This window comes from Otolemur garnettii, unplaced genomic scaffold, assembly GCF_000181295.1.
Source record: "Otolemur garnettii isolate 467f Iridium unplaced genomic scaffold, OtoGar3 scaffold00032, whole genome shotgun sequence".
In the NCBI taxonomy this organism is placed as follows: domain Eukaryota; kingdom Metazoa; phylum Chordata; class Mammalia; order Primates; family Galagidae; genus Otolemur; species Otolemur garnettii.
In genome coordinates this window covers 6,508,150-6,527,069 of record NW_003852427.1, presented here as the reverse complement: position 1 = coordinate 6,527,069, position 18,920 = coordinate 6,508,150, and the positions used below count along the sequence as shown (strand labels likewise).

General features: G+C 39.2%; 1 protein-coding gene across 1 annotated transcript in view; it reads right to left on the bottom strand.

The window, feature by feature from the left end:
• The window catches only part of PCCB (propionyl-CoA carboxylase beta subunit), a 68,336-nt gene that overhangs the window by 47,732 nt on the left and 1,684 nt on the right, over nt 1-18,920 (bottom strand). Inside the window, exons 2-6 of the mRNA XM_003789413.3 lie at nt 18,143-18,262; nt 17,057-17,125; nt 14,631-14,687; nt 12,821-12,934; nt 3,380-3,490 (exon numbers count right to left, since the gene is read on the bottom strand). Of these exons, the coding sequence (XP_003789461.1) occupies nt 3,380-3,490; nt 12,821-12,934; nt 14,631-14,687; nt 17,057-17,125; nt 18,143-18,262 (471 nt within the window). The remainder of the gene's footprint in view (nt 1-3,379; nt 3,491-12,820; nt 12,935-14,630; nt 14,688-17,056; nt 17,126-18,142; nt 18,263-18,920) is intronic.

Sequence of the window (18,920 nt, the reverse complement as noted above, 5' to 3'; positions counted from 1 at the left end):
GGAAGTAGGGACGGGGTGGGGTCTTGGTGTGTGCCACACCTTTTGGGGGCAAGTCATGATTGTAAGAGGGACTTTACCTAACAAATGCAATCAGTATAACCTGGTTTCTTGCATCCTCAATGAATTCCCCAACAATAAAATAAACAAATAAATAATTCTATCCAGAATGAAGACAACAGTAATTAGGAAAGATTATGAGGACAGAGCTCTCAAAGAGTTATTTCTTTACCTGGGTGTTTTTTACACAGATTTGTCCTTTATAGTAACTGCTAAACTAAACGTATTTTATGTACTTCCCTGAGTATATGCTACATCACACAATTTAAAATAATTAAAAATTAAAAAATTAACTGACAAGAGGAGAGGCAGGGAGACCAGTCAGAAGGATCCTGTAATATTCCAGGTGGAAAATGATGTGCTTTAATCAAAGTGGTAGCAGTTTTAATGGTAAAAAGTAAGCAGTAGTAGTAAGACACATCTAATTATATTTTGGATTATATCTCAAAGAAAAGCCAACAAGATATTCTGAATAAATTTGGGATGTGACAGCAAAAGATGAGTAAAAATATGTAGTGTCAAAGTGTTTGACTAGAGCCATCAGCAATTCAAAATGAGAAAGGCTAGAGGGGAGCAATTTAGGAGGGTTTAGTAGAAATCAAAATCTGTTACATTGGATATGCTCATTAATGTCCAAATGGAAATGCCGGTAGGCAGCTGAATATACAAACCTGGGGAAATAGATTTGAGAATCATCAGCATATAGATCAGCATTTAATACTTTAACTGCCATGGGAGTTGTATTTAACCTACACTGGTTTTCAGCTCAGGACCTTATGAAACAGGTCTCTTGACTTAATAAAACACTGTGGCCCCAAGGAAATATTTTTTTTTCTAGTATGGCAGTCAATGTGTTGAAGTCATGAGACTAGATAAGTTCACAAAGGGAATTAGAGGAGAAAAAAAGTCAAAAAGTGTGGTGCCCTGATGTTTCAAAGAGGAAGCAATGACCAGCTACATTAAATGCTGCTGAGAGGTTAAGACAAGAGCTGAGAAATGTCAGTTGGATTTACTGTTGCAAGAATTATTGCTATCTCTAAGAAACTCATATCAGTGATCCTGAATAGAACAATATCCTTTTCATCATAAACTAAATATCCAAATACACTTAGATCTATTTGTCAATCCTGTTAGATCCTTTGGTCTTTCTGTCAATTTATTTATAAGTTGATTAGATAGTTGTTTGTTTGCTTTTGAGACAGAGTCTCACTTTGTCACCCTGGCCAGACATCCAGGGTGACATCATGCAGTGACATCATAACTCACAACAACCTCAAACTCTTGGGCTCAAGTGGTCATCTTGCCTCAGCCTCCTGAGGAGCTGGGATTATAGGCACCCACCATAACAGCTAGCTAGTTTTTCTATTTTTAGTAGAAAAGGGATCTCTTTCTTGCTCAGGTTGGTCTCAAACTCCAGAGCTCAAGCAATCCACTCACCTCAGCCTCCCAGAGTGCTAGAATTACAGAGTCACCATGACCAGCCAGACAGTTTTAATTATAATTTTATATTTTAGCATTAGTAGGGCTATCTTATCATCACATTACTTTCATGAAATGCTTATTCTTGCATATTATTTCTTCTACCCATATAAACTTTATAACTACCTTGGTGTAGCTCTTTTAAAAAGAATGGTATGGGTGAAAGGACATAACTACAACAGGGACCTTACCTAACAAATACAAACATTATAACCTAATCATTTGTACCTTATATTAATCTGAAAACTTAAAAAAAGAATGTTAGTATTTTCATTGCACTCTTATTGAACACATGGAATATTTAAAATATAGACTGGTTAAGCTTGAGAATTACTTGCAAAGGAAAAGAGATAAGTCTTACCAATATGCAGTCATTAACTGAAGTTTTACAAATGGAAAATGGGATTGCTTAGGATAAAACACAGATTTAAAAGAGAAAGCAGTGGGCATGAACTCCAGCATCTAGAGTCTGAGTGAAATAGTGTGAACTGCAACAGAAACCAAGAAGGTATGGCCAAAGATGTGAAAGTAAATGCCAGAATACGACATCATGGAACCCAGGGGAATATGGCTAAAAGATCAAGAAAGATGAAAGTTAAGTAGCATTTACAATGACACAAAAGTCACTAAAGAACTTAAAAACACAAGTTTAGTGGACTAGGTGCAGAGGGACAGAGAGCTAAATTAACATGTTAAAGAAGGAATGGGAAGACAGAAACAATGCAATAGCTACAGGGGGAAGCAAACTAAGGGAAAGTTTTTGTTTTGAAGATAGGAAAGACCCAAACATGGTTAAGTTGTGGTGGGAGGACCTCTGAAGAGACTGAAGACAGTAAAGAGAGAGGAAAGAAAGAATAGTATAAGGCCCCTGAGGAGCAGAAAGTTGTACTCAACACTGTGGATAAGTGTAGGGGGAAAGGATGGTTTTAGCCAGAGGAACAGGAAGGAAAGGAGGACTGGGTCAGGTAGGCATGTATAAATAGATTTAGTAGAGAATTCTGCTTTGTCCAAATGTAAGAGAAATGGTCATCCTTAATTTTTAAAACCCATCCCTGACGTTGGACATGTATGTTGTTTTCAATCTGACACTAAGAACAGAATAGATGGGCCAAAGTAATAAGCACTTTGAAAAACTTTTGAATTCCTATTATCACCTGCCCTAAAGAAAAAGATGTTTCCCATTTATACTACCTCTAAATCTATTCTTCTCATATTGGATGACTACTCTTACTTTTTTCTTCCAACCTCTCTGTTTGGGTAATCATTGCTCATTTTTATTAATATTTTATGAAGAAAAGACTGTTTCTTTTAAAGTAAGCTTTCAGATTAAGGGTAATTACCCATATATAAATTCAAGCAGGCTTCATTTTAAAATCATTTTGAAATATCATTCCATTAAAGTCATGCAATAAAAATATGCACCTCTCAAAATGAAGTTGGAGATGAGATTTTCCTTTAACATTTAAAATAATAAAATGACAAATAGGTGAAAAACAAAGGTGGGACATCAGAAACAATTTCACAATAAAACAGACTACAGAAAAGCCCAACAGTCAACTGTCTGGGCAGAGGACAGAATCCTCTGATTACCAGAAAATCATTTGCAATTCAGATAAACAAGTAAATTCACCCACCAATGAATACACAGCACCTTCTGCCACAGAACCTCCCACAAACTACAGCTTTCATGCCAAACCTTCTTTCCACTAAGACCTTATCTTCACTACACTGAAAGCCAAAGAGAAGACAGAAAACCTAGATCTAGGTCAGGAATTATGTTTATTGCAGGGTAAGAAACTACATGAATTTCAAAGGGCACCAGAAACAGGCTCTTCTTTCTTACCTTTACCATAAACGTGAAGTCTGTTAGGGCCGGGGAATACACGGCCCCACCTGCACATGGGCCCATTATCAGAGAAATCTGAGGGATAACTCCGGATGCCATGACGTTCCTCTGCCAAAAGAGAAAGGCAAAGGCATCTGGTTACAGAGGTGTTCAATGCATTATCTGCAGGGAGATAAAGGCAACAACAAAATAGCACTAGGGTATTTTTCCCCACAAAACTCTACCCAGGAGGCAAGAGACCTAATCAGTAAAGTTCTTCCAGAATTATATATGCAGATTCTCCCCATAATTGAGATGGCCAGTATATTACTTCCCAGGGAAAATACTTTCTCTACTCTCTCATCTTTGGCAGCAGTTCCCAAAACCCTCTACCAGAACATAAGCAACAAAGAAATTCCCACCACCCTCAACCCAGCTGCAAACATACCACAGCCCTGTGCCATCCAACCCCACCCCTCCCTGTCTGCAAAAGGCAGGCAGAGAGAATGAAAGCTCTGTATTTTCAGCCTGAGATTAACACTTATCATGGAGCCCGACCTATTTTGAGCCCCTTCACACCCTCCACAGAGAGTACCCAGCAGTCACAAGGCAAGGCTAAGAGGCAGGAGTTACTTTATGTAGAATCTTCAATGTCTGCCCCTCCCCAGAGATGGCATGTTGAGAGAGGAAAGTAAGAGGAACTAGAAAGGCTCCATAAGGATAATGGTGTGAAGGACTAAGTCTTTGGCCACCACCTGGGAAAGGCAGGGACTGGGGGCTGAAGGACCCAGGCAGGGTGGTGAAAACCCAATCTCTCTTTGCCCTACCCCTAGCCCCTTTCCTTCTTCTGAGCCACAGTGGCTTGGAAAAAATCCTTTCACTTGAAACCCAATCTCTATAATCCATGGGACACAGCTGAGGACAGAACAAAAAGTCATCTATACTCTCTGTGCAAACACCACAGTGGGTGGACAGATATCTAGCTGGAGCAGAGTGAAGAGTATGGAAAATTCCTTCCCCCCAAAACAACTATAAAACTAAACAAAATTGGCAAAAACAAATATTTCAGAGTTCTGAAAAAGGAACAAATGTGAACAAATGAGAAAGTGTTCATTCACGAAAAACTGTTAGTGCTCAAAGTAGTAAGAGTCTGCAGCAACCTTGACTAAGGCTGCTACCATTGCCCACAGTGCTCAGGATGTCCCTTAGGGTGAAAGAAAATTAGCAAGAGTAATTTAAACCCACAAGAAGCAATTATGAAAGCTGAAAATAATAAATATGTGATTAAATATAAAATACTGCATATAGTTCCCACTTAAAAAGCCCCCATAGGCTCGGCGCCTATAGCTCAACCGGCTAAGGCGCCAGCCACGTACACCTAAGGTGGCGGGTTCGAATCCCCAGCCCAGACCCGCCAAAACAACAATGACGGCTGCAACCAAAAAATAGCCAGGCGTTGTGGCAGGCGCCTGTAGTCCCAGCTACTTGGGAGGCAGAGGCAGGAGACTCGCTTGAGCTCAGGAGTTGGAGGTTGCTGTGAGCTGTAATGCCACGGCACTCTACCCAGGGGGACAGCTTGAGGCTCTGTCTCAAAAAAAATAATAATAAAATAATAAAAAAATAAAATAAAAAGCCCCCTTAAATGAAGGGGGAGAAAATGGAGCTATACTAGATCAAAGTTCCTACATTTTAGCAGAATTAAGTCAGTACTAATCTGAAGCAGATTTTGATAAATTCAGATACATATTGTAACTTAGAGCAATCACTAAGAAAACTCAAAAAGTGCAGCTAAAAAGCCAGACATTAAAAACAGTACACTAAAAATATTTGTTTAACATTAAAGAGTTGAGTGACATTACAGAAGATAGAATAGGAAGCTCTAGCAATCTGGTACCAAAACCACCATTTAGCATTGGATCTGTGTAAACCAACTATTCTGGAATTCTGGAGTCTGGCCAAACACTTACAGAGAGCAGAGGAGAGTCTAACAGAAGAAATAAATTTCAATAAACTTCACATTTAGCATGGCTGTTACCATCAACCCCAGTTGACAGCCCATGACAGGTAGCCATGGGGATAGTCCTAGTGCCCATGGGTGGGGCAATAAGGACTCTGCCCTCCAAAATTAGGGTTCTACTTTGATTGCTGATCACTACTTCTGATGGCTGAGGGGCCAACACAGAGGCTGGCCACTGTTTTAACCATAATGAGCTCAAGAAAATCTGTCAGATCACTGGTATACCACAGAGATAAGAGAACTAAAATTGCAGTTACCATATTCATTCAACAAGGAACATACACTTTGCAAATATAACTTGGAAAAGCTCACACAGATGGATCCAGCACTCAAAAAGCAAAACTCAGCAATCCTTGAGTAATGCAAGGACTATATTTCAAAACATATTAAACATAATATTCAGAGCTTCCAGTCCTCAACAAAAAATTACACAAATCATACAAAGAAATAACCACGTATGGCCTAGTCACAGGGAAAAAAAAAATCTGAGAGAAACCATCGCTGAGGAAAGACAAACTTATTAGTCAAAGATGCCATATAAACTGTGAGGAGAAAAAGGAAATCAGGAAAACAATGTCTGAACAAAATGAGAACACTACAAAGAGAATAAAAAAGAACCAACCAAATGACATGAAGGTTATATTGACCAGTTTGACGAGAGTATTTCAAAATGTACATGAAAACAGCACACTGTACCACATGATTGCATTAACGTACACAGTTATGCTATAAGAAATAAAAAAAAAAGAAAGAACCAACCAGAAACTCTGGAAATGACAAATATAACTAAAATGAAAAATTCACTAGAGGGGTTCAATAGCAGATTTAAGCAAGCAGAAGAAAGGATCAGGGAATGTGAACAAAAAGCAATTTAAATTATCCAGTTTCAGCTGGGCATGGTGGCTCACATTAGTAATCCTAGCACTTTGGGAGGCTAAGGCAGGAAGATGGCTAGAGGCCAGGAGTTTGAGACCATACTAGGCAATATAGTGAGAACAAGTCTCAGAAAATTAAAAAAAAAAAATAGGCCAGGTGCAAATCCTAGCACTCTGGAAGGCTGATATGGGAGGATCACCTGAACTCAGGTGTTAGAGACAAGCCTGAGCAAGAGCAAGACCCATTCCTACCAAAAATACAAAAATTAGCCAGGCATTGTGGTGGGCACCTGTAGTCCCAGCTACTTGGGAGGCTGAGGCATGAGGATCGCTTGAACTCAGGAGTTTGAAGTTGTTGTGAGTTAGGCTAACACCATAGCACTCTAGCCCAGGGAATAAGACTCTATCTCAAAATAAATAAATAAGAAAAGAAAAAATTAGCTGAGCATGGTGGTGCATACTGGTAGTCCCAGTTACTCAGGAGGCTGAGGTGGGAGAATCATTTGAGCCCAGGAATTCAAGGCTACTATGAGCTATGATCAAGCCACTGTACTCCAGCCTGGGTGACAGAGAAAGACACTGTCTTTAAAAATAGTAATAAAACACCAGATGCAGTGGCTCACACCTATAATCCTAGTACTCTGGAAGGCCAAGGCAGTGGATCACCTGAGCTTGGGAGTTCAAGACCAGCCTGAGCAAGATTGACATCCTATCTCTACTAAAACTGAAAAATTGAGGCAAGAGGATCACTTGAGCCCAAGAGTTTGAGGTTGCTGTGAGTAATGACACCACAGCACTCTACCAAGGGCAACAAAGTGAGACTCTGCCTCAAAAAATAAATACGTACATACATAAATAAAAATGTTTTTAATTTCTTTAATCTAGCATGAGGAACAGAAAAACAAAAGGAATAAAAATGAACAGAGCTTCACAGACCTGTGGGAAACCAACAAACATACCAAGATACACATTGTAGGAATCCCAGAAGAAAATGGAGTAAGGATCAGATAAAATATTTGAACAAAAAATAGATATATTTGAACAAATAACGGCAAAAACTTCCCAAATTTGATGGAAGACATGAACATACACACCTAAGAACTTCACAAAAAAAAATCCAAGTGGTATGATCTCAAAGAGATTCACATTGAAACACATTATACTCAAACTGTCAAAACTCAAACACAAGGAGAGAAATTTAAAAGCAGCTAGATAGAAGTTAACACATCATGTGCACGGGATCCTCCATAAGATTAACCATGGAAGCCAAAAGGCAGTGGGACACATTTAAAGGTGAAAAAACCTGTCAACCAAGAACTCTATATTCAGCAAAGAATATATCTTTCCTCTGTGAAAGAACGAAAAGTTAGACCTCCCCTACAAGACATGCTTACAAGTACTCTATTTATAGATAGGACAATTGATACCCACCAGAATAAAAACACCCAAAGTTAAAACTCACAGTTCTACTTACAAGATTTGGAAAAAAAGATTCTGCATTTTTTATGGAACCAGAAAAAACCCAGTATAGCTAAGGCAGTTCTTAGTAATAAAAACAAAGCTGGGGGCATCACCACACCAGATTTTAGGCTGTACTACAAAGCCATAGTGGTCAAGACAGCATGGCACTGGCACAAAAATAGAGACATAGACATTTTGAATCAAACAGAAAACCAGGAAATGAAACTAACATCTAACAACCACCATTAATAAACCAAACAAGAACATACCTTGGGGAAAAAGACTCCCTATTCCATAAATGGTGCTGGAAGAACTGGATATCCACATGTAGAAGACTGAAACTAGACCCACACCTTTCTCCACTCACAAAAATTGATTCAAGATGGATAAAGGACTTAATTGAAGGCATGAAACAATAAAAATCCTCAAGGAAAGCATAGGAAAAACACTAGGAGATATTGGCCTGGGGAAAGACTTCATGAAGAAGACTACCATGGCTATTGCCAACAACAACAAAAATAAACAAACAGGACTTAATGAAACGGAAAAGCTTCTGTACAGCTTCTGTACAGGAGACAACAACCAGGCTCAGCGCCTATAGCTCAACCAGCTAAGGTGCCAGCCATGTACACCTAAGGTGGCGGGTTCGAATCCCCAGCCCAGACCTGCCAAACAACAAAGACAGCTGCAACCAAAAAAATAGCCGGGCGTTGTGGCAGGCGCTTGTGGTCCCAGCTACTTGGGAGGCAGAGGCAGGAGACTCGCTTGAGCCCAGGAGTTGGAGGTTGCTGTGAGCTGTAATGCCACGGCACTCTACCCAGGGGGACAGCTTCAGGCTCTGTCTCAAAAAATAAATAAATAAATAAATAAAAAGGAGACAACAACCAAAGCAAATAGACAACCTACACAATGGGAAAAGATATTTGCATATTTTGAATCAGACAAGAGCTTGATAACTAGCATCTATAGAGAACTCAAATTAATCCACATGAAAAAAGCTAACAATCCCATATATCAATGGGCAAGAGACATGAATAGAACCTTCTCTAAAGAAGATAGATGAATGGCTAACAAACATGAAAAAATGCTCATTATCCCTAGTTATTCGAGAAATCCAAATCAAAACCACCCTGAGATACCATCTAACCCCAGCAAGAATGGACCACATCACAAAATCTCAAAACTGCAGATGCTGGCATCGATGTGGAGAGAAGGGAACACTTTTACACTGCTGGTGGGACTGCAAACTAATACAACTTTTTGGAAGGAAGTATGGAGAATCCTCAAAGAACTCAAGCTAAACCACCCATTTAATCCTGCAATCCCATTACTGGGCATCTACCCAGAAGGAAAAAAAATGTGGAAATAGCCTAAATGCCCACCAACCCAGGAATGGATTCACAAGCTGTGGTATATGTACACCATGGAGTACTATTCAGCCATTAAAAAAATGGAGACTTTACAGCCTTTGTATTAACCTGGATGGAAGTGGAACACATTATTCTTAGTAAAGCATCACAAGAATGGAGAAGCATGAATCCTATGTACTCAATTTTGATATGAGGACAATTAATGACATGGTGGGGGTGGGGGAAGGGGAGAGCAGAGAGAAAAAGAAGGAGGGAGGGGTGGGGAAAGGAAGAGCAGAGAGAGGGAAGGAGGGGTGGGGAAAGGAAGAGCAGAGAGAGGGAAGTAGGGACGGGGTGGGGTCTTGGTGTGTGCCACACCTTTTGGGGGCAAGTCATGATTGTAAGAGGGACTTTACCTAACAAATGCAATCAGTGTAACCTGGTTTCTTGTACTCTCAATGAATCTCCAAAAATTAAAAAAAAAAAAAAAAGACAGTAAGATCACAAGTTAAGAGTTCTTACATATGACAATAAAAGCATGGTCCACAAGAGAAAATTGATAAATAGGACTTCAAAACTCAAAGCTTTTCTACTTCACAAGCCACCATTAAGAAATAAAAAGATAAGCCACAGACTGAGAGACTAAGTACCTGCAAATCATATATTTGATAAAGGATTTGTATCCAAAATATATGAAGAACTCTTACAACTCAAAAACCCAATTACAGAACAGACAAAAGATCTGAACAGATATTTCAGCAAACAAGATACACAAATGATTAACATGTACATAAAGATGCTCAACATGTTTAGTCAGCTAGGAATTGCATATTAGAACTACAGTGACAGACCAATACACAGCACTAGAATGGCTATCTATCATCAAAGAGATTTAGAATACCAAGAACAGAGAAGGTGGAAAATCTCCAGCCCTTAATATATTACTTATAGTAACATAAAATAGTTCAATCATTTTGGAAAACAATTTGGCAGTTTCCTAAAAATTCATACCTAAACTTACCAAACCAAACCAAACAATCCCACTCTTAGGAAACTATCTACCTAAGGGTTATAAAAACCCAGTTTTTTACACAAATGTTCACAGTAGCATTATTCATGACAGCTAATAAGTAGCAACAACCCAAATTTACCTCAAATGGTGAATGGCTAAACAAAAAATGACAAATATCCAATACAGTATTATTCAGTGATAAAAAGGGAGGAACATAGAACAATATGAATGAACTTCAAAACTATTATGCTAAGTGAAAGGAGTCAGATGTAAAAATCTGTAGAGACTCAAAGATGGGCAGTGAGAAACTATAAACAAGCAAGGGGAACTTTTATTTTTCTTTTTTATTTCAAGTTAATGTGAAGGTACAAACAATTGGGTTACAAAGTTAGCATCTGTTAGGTACAGTCCCTCTTGTAATTGTGTCTAAGAGGATCTTTTTAGAGTAAGAGAAAAGGTTCCACAGGTGGATTATGGCAATGGTTGCACAACTCTAAAACTTTTATTTAAAAATCATCGAATTATATGCTTACAATGGGTAGATTTTGTGATTTATAAATTTCAATAAAGCTGTTTTTAAAAATGTCAATGTCATGGAAGACAAAGATTGAGGAACTGCTCCAGATCAAAAAAAGACTGAAAAGATTATGATACTAATTAAATACAATCCTTCATTCTGGATTGAATCTTGGCCAGAAATCAATCAATCAATAAATAGAGAGCTATAAAGAACTTTATTAAGTCCTAAATAAGGATGGATTAGAATAATATTGATGTATCAATGTTAAATTTCATTATTTTTATTGCTGTGCTCTGTTTACACAAGAAAATGTGCCTGTCCTTTGGAAATACCCAATGAAGGACTTAGTGGTAAAGGGAATATAATATTTTCAATTTAATCTCCAATATTTCAGAAAAATATAAGATGCAAATATGTACATATGGAGAGAAAATGATAGGGCAAGTAGGGAAAAATATAAACAAGTGGTAAGTGGATAAGAGACACAGAAGAATTCTTATTCTGTTACCATTCTTGTAATTTTTGTATGAAGTTTGAAATTATATCAAAACAAAGTTACCAAAAAATAATAATACATGCAAGAGTGTAGGTGACACTAAGCAGCATTAGTAAGCAAATAATTAAGTGAAGCAGATCTTAAAGTCACTAAAGCCTATCCCTTGAAAACAAAACAAATAAAAATAAAACACTGGACATGGGGGCTACATGTAATCCTGACACTTTGGGAGGCTGACCCGAGTGGATTCCTTGAGCTCAGGAGTTCAAGACCAGCCTGAGTAAGTCTCCCAGTTCTCATAAAAATGTATTAGACTAGAAGATACTCTAAAATCCAGTCAGCTGGAAATTGTGGTGGTTCACTGCCACTCCTCTTAGGGCCAGGCTTTCTTTATTTCTAAATAGGAATGACTTCTAGGCTGGGAACTAAAGTAGACCTTCCAGGACTAACCAGTTCAGGTCAAGCTAGCCAAAGAACTAATTCTTCCCAATGGGTTATCACTGGGGCTCAAGTTTAAAGATTAAAAAATACACTTAAGACCTGCAAAAAATGTCTTCTCAGCTAACGTAACAGTTGTACTACTACAACTGTCAGAGTATCTTATAAAAAGTAAATGCACATTTTCCTGGCTAATCACAAGGGGCAATGGCCAGGGATGAGAACTCTTAAAAGCCTACAAACTCGGATGGCAAGAGTAGCTGGCCTGATTAGAAACAATGGCTGCCTGTCTCTTTCCTTTCTTCTCCCTCTGCCCTCCTCGCCTCCCTGGAAAGCTGCCAGATTCCATCCGGCAGTATCCCTCTCCTTCATCCCAGTCTCCCTTATGATATGCAGTATCTCTCAATGTACTTCATACTTCACACATTATTTTATGGCTCTTTCCATTTCTTTCTCTATCACAATTTCTGTCTGTAAATAAGAAGACATACCTAAAATGGTGCTGATCAAATGTTTCTAAATGGTAGGATTTGGGGTGATTTATTCTCAGTACTACTGCATGAACTTTATATAATGATCCTGTAGTGTTTTAACCAAAAAATAAAAAGAACACTACATATTTTATTTTAAAAAAATTTAAGTCTAGCAAATCAGTTCATTTTATCTTTCTATATTCCTTCCCTCTCTCTTGCTTTTGAAAAATAGAAAAAAAATATTTCCAGTGCTTTTCCCTTATGAATGATCTAATATTGTTTCCCTCTGTGAAGGGTCATCTATTACAAAAAAGAAAACCCTTCCCTTCCATTCTCTCTTGCTTTTCATCTACACTTTACTTCACTACCACCCCTACTTCCTTCACACTCCTCCCTCCCACAGGAAGGAGCCACAGACCAGACACAAAATGGAGCAAATAATAATGAAGAGAGACAGAGAATCTCTCACCGGGCCACAGCTTACAGAACTAAGCCCTGTACTGCTTTACTCTCTTTTTCTCTATTCTCTCTCTTTTTTTTTTTTTTTTTTAGAGACAGTCTCATTTTGTCGCCCTCAGTAGAATACTGTGGCCTCACAGCTCACAGCAACCTCCAGCTCTTGGGCTTAGCCAATTCTCTTGCCGTAGCTTCCTGAGTAGCCGGGACTACAGGTGCCCACCACAACACCCGGCTTATTTTTTTGTTGCAGTTTGGCCGGGGCCAGGTTCAAACCCACCACCCTCTATATATGGGGCCTGCGCCCTACTGACTGAGCCACAGGTGCCACCCTATCTATTCTCTATTAATAGGTTCCTTACCAGAAATATGTCAGCATAGCCAGCCAAGGACTCCACTCCCTCTTGGATCCGTGCTCCCCCAGAGTCATTTAGCCCAATCACTGGAGCTCCCACTGTTATGGCCTGGTCCATGATCTGAGACAGCAGAGAAATCTTTGTTTAAGACAAATCCTCTTGTTATCAAAAACAGCATTTACAAAGCACTGTTGTATTTTCTGAAATATGTTATTAGTGCACTTTTCAAAACAAGAGGCAGTAATACAGGTTTTATTCCCCATGATGATTGGGTACCTTCACAGAAGACAAAGAACCAGTATTTAGAAGGCTGATCAAAGCCCCCAAACACCAAGAACCAAAGCACTTCCCGTTAGCAGGGGATAAAACTGCTCATGGCAACCACTTCTAGAACCACAGGCTCCACTTTTATCCTCAGTTACTCTTTTTAAAGAATTAATAGTAGATAGAATGGCAAAGTAGTATTTTCATAAAAGCAGATGTTGACCCATCTGTTAATCTGAGGCCAGACCCAGGCCTGCATTTACTTCTAATGGGACAGATTTTCCTTATGGGTCAACAGTTCATAATAAGCAACATTCCTACAGCTCTTCATAGTTTACAAAGCACTCTTATTTCCTCAATTACTCATCATAAAAGAGGCAGGAAAAAGAGAAAAATTAGGTAGATTTAAAGTTAAGTGATAGCCCAAAGTCTCAGGAGTAATACATGACAGGACTATGCCTAGAATCTATAAATTTCCATTACAAAGAGATGCCCTGCTACTAATTGTCAGCTCAACTTTTAATCCCAAAATTCTCAAATATGCTCTACACTTTTATTCCTCTCCAGAGCATCTAATCTCTAGCAGTGTTGTTTAAATACCATCATGCAATTCCTGCAATGCTCTTTACCTTCTGGGACCTGGACTTTCCATGTAGACCAAGAATTATTTACAGAATTCCTCAGAACCCCAAGAAATCTGTGAACAGATTTCAAGGATTCCATGAATTTGGATGGAAAAAATGTTTATGTTTATCTTTACTAACTCTAACTGATCTTTAGCATTTCTCTCAATTATAAAAATAGGCAACAGGCTCGGCGCCTGTGGCTCAAGCGGCTAAGGCGCCAGCCACATACACCTAAGGTTGTGGGTTCGAATCCCCAGCCCGGGCCCGCCAAACAACAATGATGGCTGCAACCAAAAAAATGGCCAGGCGTTGTGGCGGGCGCCTGTAGTCCCAGCTACTTGGGAGGCTGAGGCAGGAGACTCGCTTGAGCCCAGGAGTTGGAGGTTGCTGTGAGCGTGATGCCATGGCACTCTACCCAGGGGGATAGCTTGAGGCTCTGTCTCAAAAAAATAAATAAAATAAAATAAAAATAGGCAACAAACCACAGCAGTATAAGAAATGCCAGTGACACTGTCATTAATAGAAGCCATAGATATCTTATGTCACCTTAAAGTTGTTGCAGATATTCTAAACTACCATTTTCACTCAGGTCTAATCTGAAATTAGTTATTAGATTTACTGATAAATCTTGTTATTAAATGTATTAATAAAGAAGCTTATGTATTATTAATGTGGTTTTTAAAAAGCATTTTTAATCTTTTATAATCCTACATATTTTATTTTATGCATGTAAAAACAAGAGGGTCCAGGCTTCACTGGCCCAGAGTACAAAAAATGTTAAGCATCCCCTTGGATCAGCACCACAACTTGCCTACCTCTGCCCCACTCCCAAGTACCTCGCTCAGTGTCTTGCACCCCAAGAATAGTCGATATGCAATTTTGTAACTGATGAAATACTGGATTCAATTTCAATATTAAACACTTACTTTGCAGATCTTTTGTGCATGAGCTCCTGACAGACTGCCTCCAAAAACTGTAAAATCCTAAAAAGAAAACACAAATCAAGTAAAATATAGTGAATGGCCAGATATGAAGACCCAGTAGGAAAAGGAAACAGAATATTCACAAACATTTTTAAAGAATTTTCTGAAGTTTAAAAAATTAGGAAAAAAGTCTGATTTGTATATTATGCCATAGGATGGGGAATAACCTATCTTAAATGTAGTTCATGTATTGTCAAGAGCAAAAGACCTAGTCTTTGCTCTACAAAAATGATGTGTACCTGAGAGAAAAGGAAAACTTATCATGCAGAATTAACCCTTATATCAGATACTATAGATGTCAAACAGTCAAGCATTTCTACTTTTAGGGAACATTTGCTATTTTAACAAGAGCAGTTAAAAAACAACAGAAAAATGAATCAAAATTCTCACTGTTTCCTCTGCTTATGGACTTATGTTCAGATGTGAAGGGCTTCTTGTGGGCCTCCTTCCTAAAACACCCTCAAAAAGATTATAAAATAGAGAATTAAAAACAGAATCAACCCATGAGAATGAGAAAAAACAAGGGGGCAGCAGCAGAGGGGACTGAATGAGTTTGAGGACAACTGAAAGCACAGAACACCTGACTTAGGGGGAGAAAATGGAAGCCTATACACCTGCAGAAGTACTACCAGCAGCCAGGGAAAGTGGGGGGCAGGGAAGGGGCCAAAATCAGAGGCTCACTGAAAGTATGTGTTAGAAACAGACCTCAGGGGCCTCTCCTTCACCTAAAGGAGAAAAGTTTATTGTTTAAAGCAATCAAATCAGAAGGGCTCTGGACTCACAGTCACTAGCCTTTTTAAAAGAAGGCAGAGTAAGGCTGAAAACAGGTGAGATTACACTGAATAAGCCAGTGGTGGCCTTCCCTCCTCTCCTTCGAGAACACACCAACAGCTAACTATCAGGCAAGGATTGAGGACAGTTTTCTGGAAAAACAACCACTCCCTAGATAAAATACCTACAGATATTAACATCTTGGAGATCATTACAAAAAAGCTAACTCATCATTCCCCACCCTTGGTATTCTTTAGGGCCTATTTCAAATACTTCATTTTTCCTAGAGCTTTCCTCAACCCCTGATGTGATTTTCCCTTGTCCAGAGTCCACAGCATTTGCCTGGAACCTCTCTTACCTTACGAGTCTCATAAATTGCAAAAAGCAGATATGATTCCTTCTAGTTCAGCATTTGGCATACCAGTTTACAACAGTTTTAAAACATTTTGAAAGTAATTCATTCAGTAAATGAATACTGTGTAACTGCAACAGATTAAACATTAACCAAGCATAACTTCTAATATCAAACCCAGATAAACTTTTAGGTTTCTTGACAAGCTGTGTAAAGGAACTTTAGGTCTGTAAAAGGAACTAAACATTTGAATCATATACATATTTTCACTTTTAGAGGGAAAAATAGTCAGATTCAAAGTATTATACAACATATTTTCTGTGTTAGTTTTCTATTACTGCTATTACAAATTAACACAAATTCAGTAGCTTAAAACAACACAAACTTATTATCTTACAGTTCTGTAGTTTAAAAGTCCTACACAGGTCTCACCGGGCTAAAATCAAAGTTGGCAAGGCTATGTTCCTTTCTGGAGGCTCCAAGAAGTATTTTCTTGTCTTTTCCACCTTCTAGAGACTCTCCACATTCCTTCATTCATGGTCCCTTTTCCCCCATCTTCAAAGCCAGCTACTCAAGCTAAAGTCCTCACATCATATCATTCTAACCTACTCCTCTGTCTCCCTCTTCCACTTTTAAGGACCCTTGGGATTATATTGGGCCCAACTAGATAACCCAGACTGACCTCTCTATTGTAAGGTCAGTTAATTAGCAACCTTAATTCCTCTTTGCCATGTAAGATAGCATATTCACATATTGCAGGGATTAGGATTTGGATATGGAGGAGGAATGATTCTGCCTATGACATTCTCCTACAGATTCAGTGTGAACAAACTGTTTGTTTGAACACTTCCACAAAAGCACAAAGCTAAAGGACCTGTGGTTCTGAGTTAAGTCCTCTTCACTAGGTAGCACCCACTGTGCTGTCATGTCATGTCTTATACACTGTCTTAGACACAGATGCCCCCTACCCTGCTAGGGGGAATCTCACTCACTTAGAATATACTCCCAGTTTCTGGGACAACTTTGTACAAGCCTACTGTCCTGTGATCCTATCCAAAACAGACTAAGGAAAAAAAAACAGTATAATCTTCCGGATATATGCACTAAAAACAAAGTCAGCCCCTCATCTGCCCAAACTACAAACAAGTTTTCATTTCTTAAGATTGTTTGTTTGTTTTTTTTTTTTCACATTCTGCTCCTGGCTCTGTCCTCCAGGAAAGCTCAGCTTGCTACAGTTATTAAATACCTGACTGAAGATATAAACCAATCTTCCATTGATTCGGCCTTGTCCAGTGACCACGCTGTCTCCAGGAAACTAACAGAAAAATGCAAAAGTAAAGGTTAAAAAAACCCAGATATTTCTTTTAATGAATTTGGCAACTACGCCTCAGTGAAAGATAAAAACAAGCAAAACCCCCAATTCCTTAAAATCCAAAATGAATAAGGAACATGAAGCGATCTCTCCTTCCTGAGTTCTGTAACAGCAATCACTGAGTTACTGCTTCACTTACAGAAATGAAGGGTACTGCAGTCTTAGCCATCATCCTTCTTCCTAAAAGCAAAATAATCACAAGATCCCCCCAGAGGCACCACTATCAAATGCTCATTAGGAGGACATATAAAAAAACATGGCCACTTCTCCAAAGTGACACCCCCCCAAACCTTAAAAAGGCAAACCCACTATTTTGCATGGAATCTTGGTAATCACTGCATGACCCACAATGGCTCAAATGCAGCCAGCAAGTTAGGTGCCAAGTTTACAAATCTTTGATCACAAACAGCAGATATGCAGAGCTGAAGAAAATTGGACCAAAAACTGAGTCCAAAGTCACACACCCATAGATAGCACCCAGTTGAAGGGCGAAGTGTTGTTGATTCTGACCTCAAAAACTCCAAGACTAAACTTAAAGTGTGTCAAAAGAGGCAACAGGTCAGCCTTTAGGGTCCCTGGTGTCTGGTTTCCAGACAAACCAGAATACAACTAAAAGATATTTGATACCAGGGCGACAAAGTGAGACTCTGTCTCAAAAAAAAAAAAAAAAAATTTACTCACGTTACAATTAAAAGATACTCTCACCCCAGTTTGTCAGTCTGTACTAGCAAAAACTCTGAAGCCAAAACAGAGCCCTAAGAACTGGGCCTGAGCCACATGGCACAGGGTACAAGCAGCCCCCACAGATTCCATCTTTGGGAAAAGCTGAAGGGAGAATCTAGAGGTCCCAGTAGTGCTTCTCAGAAGGACTTCAGAGAAAAGCCTTAGGCTCACTACTCTAGTGTGTAGGCCAGCAGAGCCACAGCTGGAACGTGTTCACCCCACCATTTGAACAAATACCTTATTTTTATCAGCAGCCATTCCAAAATCGGCACATCTGTGTTCCACAAACATATCACTCTCAACAAAGCTACCAGGGTCCAGCAGGAGACTGATCCGCTCCCTGGCTGTTAGCTTTCCCTAAAAGACAATAAAGATCACTCAGTGATGTCGTCACAAAGTTAGTAAGGAAAAAAAGGGGTGTTCATGGGAAGGCCAGGAAGACAGGTTTTGCCCCTTAACCCAAATGCAAAAGCCTCATTCTGTCTGACCTACCCAAGGCAGACAAGGGTTATTAGTAGACTTCAGTTGGTAAGGAAATCAAGGCAGGTAGGGTACTCTAGAAGCACCCGACTGTGGACAGTAAATAAGGAAAGAGGAGGAGAAAGTGGAAAGAAGTAGGGGTAAAGAACTGACTCCAAAACAAGATAACAAGTTCCACAAATACTTGCTGAAGACCTAAGGAGCCATAAAAAAAATGGAGAAGAAAGAAATAGAAACTGAAGCAGGCTTGGCACCTGTAGCACAGTGGTTACAGTGCCAGCCACATACACCGAGGCTGGCAGGTTCGAACCTAGTCCAGGCCAGCTAAACAACTGCAACAAAAAAACAACCAGGCGTTATAGAGGGTGCCTGTAGTCCTAGCTACTCAGGAGGCTGAGGCAAGAGAATCGCTTAAGCCCAAGACTTTGAGGTTGCTGTGAGCTGTGATGCCACAGCACTCTAGCAAGGGTGATATAATAAGACTCTGTCTCAAAAAAAAAACACACTCGACAATCAAAAAAAAAAAACACGCTTG